The 10,100-nt window shown below is 48.1% G+C and overlaps 1 protein-coding gene across 1 annotated transcript in view; it reads right to left on the bottom strand.

Moving 5' to 3' along the window:
* The window catches only part of SLC43A1 (solute carrier family 43 member 1), a 31,462-nt gene extending 22,366 nt beyond the window's left edge, over window positions 1–9,096 (bottom strand). Inside the window, exons 1-4 of the mRNA XM_080994732.1 lie at window positions 8,683–9,096; window positions 4,511–4,638; window positions 2,720–2,897; window positions 377–584 (exon numbers count right to left, since the gene is read on the bottom strand). Coding sequence (XP_080850858.1) covers window positions 377–584; window positions 2,720–2,873 — 362 coding nt within the window. The 5' untranslated portion in view covers window positions 2,874–2,897; window positions 4,511–4,638; window positions 8,683–9,096. The remainder of the gene's footprint in view (window positions 1–376; window positions 585–2,719; window positions 2,898–4,510; window positions 4,639–8,682) is intronic.
* Window positions 9,097–10,100: the final 1,004 nt, after the last annotated feature.

The raw sequence follows: 10,100 nt of genomic DNA, 5'->3' as shown, positions 1-10,100 counted from the left end.
ACAGTCCCTAGACCAGGGGTGGGGAACTTCAGGCCCAGGGGCCAAATCTGGCCTTCCAGGTCTCTCTATCTGGTCTTCAAAAATTTCCCAAGGCCACAGCCCTCCCTGGACTTGCTTCACCCCCAAGCGCTTTTGCCTGGCTGGAATGTGTCTTTGAACTCTGCTAATGCCTCTTGCTTGTCCGGATAGAGAAGAGAAAGGGGCATGTCTAGAAACTCACCTACCATACAAAGGTAAAATGTACATTACTGGCTCCACCCACTTTTGCCACTGGCCCCACAGAACCCCTGGAAAGTGGCCCTCAGAACATTTTCCAGAAAGGCCCTTCAGTTGAAGAAAGATTCCCCATTCCTTCTTCTCGATCTCTGATCCATACCTGCCGACCAGGCGCAGTGGCCTGGGGCCAAGCCGGTCCATGAGGATCCCCAGAGGCAAAGTGGCCGCGCTCAGTAAAAAGGAGCCAATGGTGAAGCCCAGGTTAAGCATCTCCTCCTGCTCCACGCAGCTGGGCCAAGGGTGAGACGAGGTAGTCGCAGCTGAGGTAGTCGCAGCTGAGCCGTTAGTGGCATTGGTGTCATTCGCACCTAGGAAGAGAAAGAGGCAGCTTGGGTCAGAGACTTATCTCTGACTTATCTCTCGCTTTCACCCCCACAGTTTCCTAGGGCAAGCAGGCTGCTCTCTACCCCTGAGGTCCCATTTCTCATCCTTCCCCCTCCCTGATGTGCTGGAGGAAATGCAGAATCTGTGTTGCTCCATAGCAGGTTGAGCAACAGAGCCTGGGGTGGAATAAGTTTGGGGATCCAGCATCAGTCCTGTCTTGGACCTGTAAAACTATAGAAGGGTTGCCTCGTTTGCACTGTGGTCAAGGGAAGGAATCTACCTGAGATATGCAATCACAGGAAGCATCAGTGTGAGGGGAAAATGGGTCCCTGGAGCAAGAGCTTGGAGAAGGGAGGGTATCACTTCAATTTATAATGGGAGCAGGTGTTTCTAAAGTTTTGCCCCATAGTAAGATAAGATGGCCATCTGTGGCTTGCAAATTAGCATCCTGGGAAGGGAACAAGTGTCTTGCCCTGAGGCCTGTAGGAGGGAACCAGGCACTCTCACTTCAAGACAGGCCCATAGGCTATGTTTATCATGTGGAGAATGTTTGAAACAGCCTCTGTATGATTGCTTCTGCCCACTATTGCCCTAATGGGTAGCCGCAGTTGCCATATTGTGCTTCCACAAGGTGTGAAATGTCTCCCACCAGCCCTACCCACTTGACCTCAGCGTGGGGAAACTCCAGAGGGCTGCCAAGTTTGTGGGGACCCATGACAAGGCCTTTACAGAGGTGGTTCCCCACTGGCAGAGAACCCTCCCTAGTGAGGCGTGTCCGACTTTCAGGAGGAATTTAAGAACATTCTTGTTTACCCTGGTATTTGATGACAGTAAGATACTGTGCCCAGCAACCCAGAGATCACAGGTTGTGAAAGTTTTTCACTGTTTTTAGAATGTTTCTTAACAGTTTTTCATTGTTCTTAATAATAATAGTAATAATAAATTACCATTCCCATGTCTGACATCCTGGGCACCTTTGAGAGGAACAGGATATAGATTAAATAAATAAGGATAAAAAAGTATGATGTGGATGTATGTGGTGTCCTGCTCTGTGTGCTATGATGGCATCAGTAGTATGGCATTGTCTAGAAGTTCTCAAACAGCCTCCATGTGATAAGTCTAACATGCCACTTTGCTTTGACTTTCAGTCAGTCACACAAACCCCACATGCTTGATGCAGGGAGTGGGGTGGGGAAGACACATGAATTAGGTATCCTTGTAGTAGTGATAGTACCAGTACATATTTGATTTCTTACCCACCTTTTTCCAAGAGGTCCCAGGGTGGCTTATGATATAAAAATACAGTATCAGAAACAGATTACAATCAAGAAAATTGTGTGCAAGGATACAGAACTCCTTTTGCAGAAATAAAATTCATTAGAAGTGTTAATACAAATGGAAGTCAAAAACTCTGTAGCTGTTGATAAGGGATTAAGATCAAGACTGAATGTAATTGGATTAAATAAGATTTCGGAAGCAGGATGAAATAAAATTATTTTACCTTGAAATCTAGCACGCTCAGCGGGTCACACAAAATGTACAATTGGCTTTTTAATTTAATAATTATAATGATATTTGAATTTGAGTTGCAATTTGGTATTGATAAAATGTGATTTATATTGGATTTTAGTAATTGAAAACTAATTTACAAAAAAATTACAATTTACAAAAAAAATACAAAAAATAGTAATAAAAGAAAACTATGTGCAGTGTCAAAAGGTCAGGGTAGAACCAGAGGCAGTTGAATGCCAGCCCTACCAAGGCTGAAGTGGATGAGTCCTTTTGCTTGGTCTCATATCCACACCAGAGTTTCTATTGCACACAGTACAACATTCTCTATCAGGCTAGTTCATAAAAACTCTGCTCCAACCAAGACCCACGGCCAGAAGAAGTCTGACCTGGTTAGAAACATCCTTGTATTGATTAGGGATCTCAAAAGAGCAGAGTGTGAGGAAGGGGTTCTGCAGAGCTTTTTGGAAACCATTGGTCAAGGGTTCTGCTCAGGATCTTTTCTGAAATTCACCCTGCCCAGCCCCTACCACGTTCTTCATCTGCCTTACCCCACTCTCTCCCTCACCATAAATGTGCAAGCAGCGCCCTGGGATTTCCCCTGTCTCACCTATGCATATATGGGAGTAGAACCCTTCGTGCTTGAGCATGATGAGCAAGGAGCCCCAGCCCAGCAGAACGGCAGAAAAGAAGAGGTTTTCCACCACTGCGGTGCAGGCCATCCACCAGCGCCGCTGGTACGCCTGCTGCAGGCTTGGCGCCATCTTCCCTTGGACTTGGAGACCAGGCTGAAAAGAAAAGGAAGGTGGACATCACTCCTCGCACCTGGCAGTCTTATCAGAGGCACAAAAAACAGTCATCGCGGAAGCAAAGCAGAGATGGGGGAGTAGTGTGCAGTTTGCCACCCCACTGACAACTCTTGACGCAGGAAAGTAAACAGGTGCAAAGCAGAACAACAGCTGCTGTGTCCTGATTCAGAAAGGAAGAAAGGAAGGGACTGAAAAATCCAAACATGAGGAAAACAAAATATTCTATTCTCCACACTGTATTAGCACTAATCCTGATGCAACATCCTGTCTGCATGTTAATACTACACAGTGGGGGTAGCCATTCTGCATTATTATTATTATTATTATTATTATTATTATTATTATTATTAAAGTGGATGGGGACAGCTAGCAGGGTTAAGATAAGGAAGGGGTAAGGCACTGGAGAGGTAGAGCATGCAATTCCCACCAAGTCACAAGTGCATTTCCTGGCCCAGCCATCAGCCAGAGGACCAATGGCTGATCTCCCAGCTCTCCCACAGATGAGTCAGCTGCATCACCAGCTGCATTGTGGCTCTCCATGTGAGGGAAGGAGAGCCTGGCAACAGCAGCCATTCCGAGGGGTAAGAACTGCAAAGAAAGTTGCAAGCCCACCCTCCTTGCAAGAGCATATAGCAGACCTGCCAGCCACTCTCTGCTGCAGAGCACTGACTGCTCTAAGAGCCTATATATGCTCTACATTTAAAGCAGTATCATACCACAGTCATGGCTTCCCCCTAAAATTCCTGGGGAGTGCTGTTTATTAAGGGTGCTGAGAGTTCTTAGGAAATCCCCTCTGAGAGCAACAATTCCCAGAATTCCCTGGGGAAAGAGAGAAATCCCCCTCCCTTTTTAGAAAGGAAGAAATGTGAAATGGAAAAGATTTACATATAGCCATCCAGAACACGAGGGACAGGGCAAACAAAATAGCATGGTGGCTTGTGTAGTTGTTCTACACGGAATTAAAACCCATAAGGAGAGGACTTCCACATGTTCAGTTGGATGTCTGCAAACAGCAGCATGTGTATAGATGCTCATGGGTTCCATGCAGATATTAAATTAATTATATTTACATCAAGGATAGGCAGCAATCCAGCTACACATGTGAACTGGGCATAGTTTAAACATCTGTGTGATATTTTAGCTGTGAACCAAGGAGGCCTCTATTTCAGGATGACAACACCATACATTTAAAATGCATGGCTTTTCCCAAAGGATCCCAACTACTGTCATTCATTAAGGATGCTGGGCTCTGTGAGGAGTAAGCTACAGATCCCAGGATTCTTTGGGGGAAAGCCATGTACTTTAGATGTATGATATGAGTGTGACTAAGACCTCCCCTCTGCCATGAACTTCCAAAGCAGCCATAAGCAACTTGCTAGATCTTAGTCCCCATCTAAAACAATGGGATGATACTAATGTTGTCCTGCCATAAAGCGCTGCTGTAAAATGCAGGCAAAATGTTCTATGAGCAAGCAGAAAGCTCAGCTCAAATGTTAGGAGCTGCAAAGGAAAGCTTGAAAACATGACTCCCTCATGAGACTTAACTACAAGTGCCCCAGCCAAATTGCCCAACCGCAGAACCTTATCCTTACTTGTAAGGACTCCAAGTGTTATGCTGGGCTCCCGAGTCCTGAAGGCAGCCTTTTGCTTCTGAGCATTTGGGGCTGAGACTTCTGAAGCTCGACAGATACAGCGGAGCTCCCAGAAGACGTAACGCTTCCTGTGGCAAGGTAGAAAGGGAAGCAAACAGCTTGGCAATGGAATTCAGAAAAGACACTCAACCCAGCAGCATTTGTAAACAAGCAACATCAGGGGGACGGAGGCGGGGTGTTGATAGATCCAAAAGAAGAAAGAAGACCAAGGAAATGTGGCCACCACAAGATTTCGCATGGAAGCAAAAGAAAGAGGAGCCGTAAACACAGATGTTACCCTTGGGAAACAATGCCAGAAAGCAGCTGCTTCTTGAAGTGCTTAGGAAGCCACCATTACAAGAATGTGCTGTCGAACACAGGGAACATGCTGGAATTTTATTTTTTATTTTTTTAAAAGGTGTCCGTCCCATTCAACAGAAATGAGAGAACAGGACAGGTGGTCTTTTTGAGACATTCTGAATGTTCCAGGTGAGTGTAGGTAAACTCTAAACTTTAGGATTCATCCCCATCCCAGCACCATGATGTTGCTAAGGACGTCAGAAAAGCCCTACTGAATCAAGCCCAATGGCCATTTTGTTAAGCATTCTCTTCATACAGTCCCCTTCCTAGCAACTGGCAGGTGCCCAGAGGCATAGGCCCCAGACAGTGGTGAGAGAACATAGAACCATGGATGGTAGGCATGGGTAGGGTTGTCATTCATGAACCTACTTAACTTACTTTTAAAGCCATCCAAGTTGGTGTCTGTCACTGTGCGCATTAGTTTCATAATAAAAATAACTCCACAAACACATGCACACAAACTCCACACAGATCAGCTAAGGAAGAGGGAAGCTGAGCAGGAAAAAGAAGGGGTCTGTGTGTGTATGAAGCGTGTTGTATGTGTGTGACTGTCTAGTTACAAGTGGCTGTGTGCGCGCGTGTTAGGAGAAGAAAACATCACTCCCGGCTCCTCAGCTGACCTGCACACGTCAGCCAAGGAGAGGGAACAGAGGAGCAATGTATGTGTGCATTTGTGCATTAAGGATGTGTGATTATGTACGTGTCTGGCATCACCTCCTGTGCGATCTGGCCCCACCCATTCCAGGTCCTTGGTCAGAAAAAGATTCCCCACTCCTGCCGTAAAGAGAAATGAATTCCAAGGGTGGAATGTTTCTATTGCTGCCCCATAATTTTTCCTCAGGCAATTGGCTTACAAAGACAGGTGAGAAGGCTGAGCCATTTGACTGGAAGTACGTTTCCATGTCTTTATTCTCTTATTTCCTCTGAGTACATCCTGTTATAGAAGGAAAGGGTATGAATTATAGAACTAAAGAATAGATAAATAAATATTTTCCCCCTGTCTCTTCCAGCAGCGTTAGAGAGAAATCGCTGTGAAATATGCTGATCTGCTATAGGGTTGCATGTTATTGTTCAATTCAAAGTTGCGGGGAGGCAATTGTTCTGTTCGCACAAGCCTTTCTGCTTGCCAGGCAGAATGATCTTCCCCTCTTCTCCAGACCACCCAGAGCCCCACTGCAGAGGGAGGCAGCCCCATTGCCCTAGTGTGACTTGTTCTGTTGGCTCCTGCAATGCAACAACGCAGCTGAATCCACCCTAGAGATTCTGAAATTTCATTTTAAAAGAAAGCAATCTTCTGTTCTTATGGAGGCAAAGGAAAACCTGGAAGACATCTGGGCACCAGTGTTTATTAACTAAGATGGGAGCTGAAATAAACATTGGAGAGAGAAAGATGTTATTGAACTCTGCACAGTTCCCCACGGTTTACTGTGCCTGTATCTCCTGCTGCCCATCTAAGTTTCCCTGCCTTCCTGTGCTCCACACACCCCTTAAGGTAAGGTGATCAAATTCCAAAGGAAGGCAAAGCTCCTAGATGTCTAACAGAAGAGGGGATTTCAATAGATTCAGCTTTTCTGAACACTATGTGTCCTGCCAAAGTTCTGCTGCTGTCCTCCTTTGCACAAAGCCACTCTAGCTGAAAAAACTTCAGAAGGGGGAAAGAAGTTCCATAAGTTATTTGACCATCGCAAGGTTACAATAAAAACAAATAGTGAGATGTAAGAACATCGAAACAAAGTTGCATCATTCATTCCAAACCCAGGAAGCGACCTTCTCCAGAAGTCTATATTTAGGCATACACACACACACATATTTGAAAGTAACATCTGTGTGCACGACACTTCAACATAAGCAAAAGGGGAAAGGAAAGACAAGTCACTGCACCAAGGAACTTGCAATTTAAAATGTTGGCCTGGCAGGCACCAATCTGTCAGACATCCAGGTGTATTAAAAACAAGGATGTATCAACACAATGCATGCTAGCACTCTGTTGCTCACACTAGCTGGATGACAGCATGTACACGGCGAATGGGTTTGCCATGCCCCGTAGTGGCTGCTTCAGATGTCTGCACAAACCTTCAAACAACCATTTCTTGGCTCTGATAGTGGTAAGGTGGGAGGGGGCATGAGAAACCCTCCACCACCAAGATAGAAGGAATAATGTGACTTGGCCTTAAGAAAGACCATTAGGAAGAGGAGGGCAAGATGTCAAATGGACCCTATTCTCCCCTATGGAAGGGCTGAAGATTATGGTGGGAAATCTGTGGAACATATTGGGTTTTTTTTGAGAGGGGCAGGTTCTAGCTGGGCATCATCAACCCAGCATTGGCCCTGGGATGGAAATGTTTTCATCTTCTCCAGACATCACAAGGATCTGAGAGTCTGAGAAGAGGCAGGCTAGGGCATTTGGGCAGCACTGCACACCAGCAGATTGTCAGTTATTATGACTATTGTGGTGGGAACACAACTGGGCTTTCTGCCCAATGGACACCCAACAGTCTACCGGAGCCCCCTTGGGAATGGGTCCTCTCTGTAGCTGAGAGCCTGTCCTATCTGCATTCCGGGGGGGGGGGGGGCAAGCAGCACAAGAAAAGCTGCAAGTTCCCATGTGCCAGGAGCTGAAGTTTGGGGGAGGAGAACAAAAGGCAACAGTTTCCAGGAAGATGCGATTTCCGGGGAAGAACAGAGCGCCCTAACGGCAAAAAAGGAGGAAAAAGTTGCTCCAGGAAACTGTGGAGTCTCCGGAGGTGTGAAGAAGAGCAGAGGGAAGAACATCTGTTAGGATTTAAGTAGAGGGAATTCAGTTGTTGCTAAAGGGCAGTGCTCGGATTGGAAGGAGGGGGTCCTTAAATTCCCCACAGCGCCCTGGCCGACCCGCCCGCCCCCCACACCGCCACTGCCCCACTGAAGTCAAACCATGCTCCCCGTCGCCTCTCCACCCACAAGGAAAGGGCAAAGTGGGGCATCGCAACAGGTAAGAAGGAGATAATCCTAAACCCACATATGTTTCAAGCGCTGCAGGGATTGTACCATTCCTCGGTGAACTCGCCTACCCCATTTATGAACCCCGCAAAGCCCTCCGGTATAGGGGGCCAACTTGAATAAAAAAATGGGGGGGCTGTAAACCCCGCCTCGCATAATCGATCACAAGATGCGGTGCTCAAACACTATTTGAATGCCAATGCTCATCAATTTGGGGGGCCCAGCCCCTTCAGATATTCTACTGGGGGGCCGAATATACCCTAGGAGTACCCTGTGCCCTCCGGAGATCCTGCCGCTTTATTCCCTTCCAGGACGACCGTGGAGGGGGAGCGATCAGAATGTCCTTATCTCCATGCAGAAGGAGCCACCCCATTTTGGTAGCTATCGGGAAGGTGAGGGGGGAGATCATTGGTTTTAGTACGACCCTCTCCCAGCACTTTCCAGCGACTCGATCCCCCCTTGAAGCGATCCCTTCGCTTCTCTCCCCCGCCCCCTCTTTCTTCCAGCTTTTGGCCAGGCCCGGGCCGGCCTTGCTTCCCCCTCCTCCCGCACACCCAAAATATCTATGGCTGGCAAAATCAACACATGGCCGAAGTTATTTGTTTTTCCCAGCCCAGGCTAGAGGAAGCGGCTGCCACGTGGAAAGGAGAGCCCTGCCTGGCAGGCGAGCGGCTTGGAGAGCGGAGCGCAGTCCACAAAGGAGGCTTTCAGGGCGAGCCGCGCCCGGGCCACTCGCCGCCCCGCGCCCCTTTCCCGCCACCCCGCGCCCCTTTCCCGCCCGTCGAGCCACTCACACTGGGCGCCGGATCTCCGGCGAGCGGCAATGGAGTCGCGCCTGCTCTTCCTCGGCGAGGTGTTGCCGGCGCTGCACTCGGGAGGGGTGGAGAGCTGGAGGGGGGGGGATCTCCTCCTGGCCCTGCCCTCCACCTCGGCGAAGATTACGCGCCGCGCCGCGCTGGCGGGTCTTGCCAGCGGCGGCCGCGGGGTGGCTTGTCCCGCCCGCCCCGGAGAAACAAGCGTGTTGCGCGCCTGGAGGGTGGGAGAGGGCGCGCAGCGGACGGCCCGCGCAGGAAGTGTTGGCCTTCGGGGGAGGGAGACGGAGGCGCGTGTTACTTTATAAGGCCATCGGAGTGTGTGTGTGTGTGTTTCTGTGTTTCTGTGTCAATCAGTCAAGAGGGGGGAAAGAACATGGGACTCGGGGAAAGTGGAGCAAAAGAGCCCGAGGCCAGGAAAAGAAGGAGCGCAACACTTTCCACGTGGGGCATCGTCGCCCCAGCCTGCGCGCACACACAGAGCCTCTTGTTCTAAGCGCTTCTCGCCCGCCTCTCTCGCTTTGGAGCAAGAAGCAGCTGGGATATTGTTGGCGCTAGAGGACTGGTTTTGTAGCCAGGGACAGAAGCGCAGGATTCGAATTCACCGCTACCCCAGCCTACGGAGTCGGGACTCCATGTATGTGCATGTATATGTATGTACACACACACACACACACACACACACACACACACTGGGGCTGGGACCGCTGGGTGGCTATGTGAGCACGTGTGTGTGTGTGTGTGTGTGTGTGTGTGTGTGTGTCCCCGTTTCTCTCCCCTATGGGGGAAATAAAATTGACCTACCTGGCTTTTGCTCCTGCCGCTTTTTATTATGCGCAGCAGGGGAGTAGAATTTGTACTAACGCCTATTACTTTTCATAATGCAGGTGCAGATATGCATCCCTTGGTGCTGTGTGCGAATATGAAATAAGTATTTCCAAAATAAAAATAAAAGAGGTAAATACTGAAAAGCTTTTCAGAACAAGCTTGCTTAGAAATTCAACCCTTGTCTATCTGTATACCAGTGCAGCTGGATTAAATGCATAGGGTGCAGGGAATGTTGCAAGACAGCATGTTTCTAAGTTAACCGTTCCCCTGTGTAACTGAGTCATTGGTTTATTTTATTTTTAAAAAAAATCCAACTCAGAACACCCTTGTGCTTCCCCTTTCTCTTCTCTGCACACATTCAACCCTATTGGACTGAAGTGCAGGAGCTGAGCGAGCTTTGGTTTGAAATAAACAATATATTCTGTGTATGGAAAAACTTTCTTTTGTCTGTCCTGAACCTTCCAACATTCCTCTTCATTGGATGCCCATGAGTTCTAGAGTTAATGCAGGAAAGGATAAAAACTTTTCCCTATCTGCTTGCTCTGCACCATGCATAGATTTATGCACTTCCA

The sequence above is a fragment of the Podarcis pityusensis genome, assembly GCF_964106645.2.
Source record: "Podarcis pityusensis genome assembly, chromosome: 1".
Classification (NCBI taxonomy): Eukaryota; Metazoa; Chordata; class Lepidosauria; order Squamata; family Lacertidae; genus Podarcis; species Podarcis pityusensis.
The sequence above is the reverse complement of the archived record's forward strand: the minus strand, read 5'-3'. Positions and strand labels throughout refer to the sequence as shown.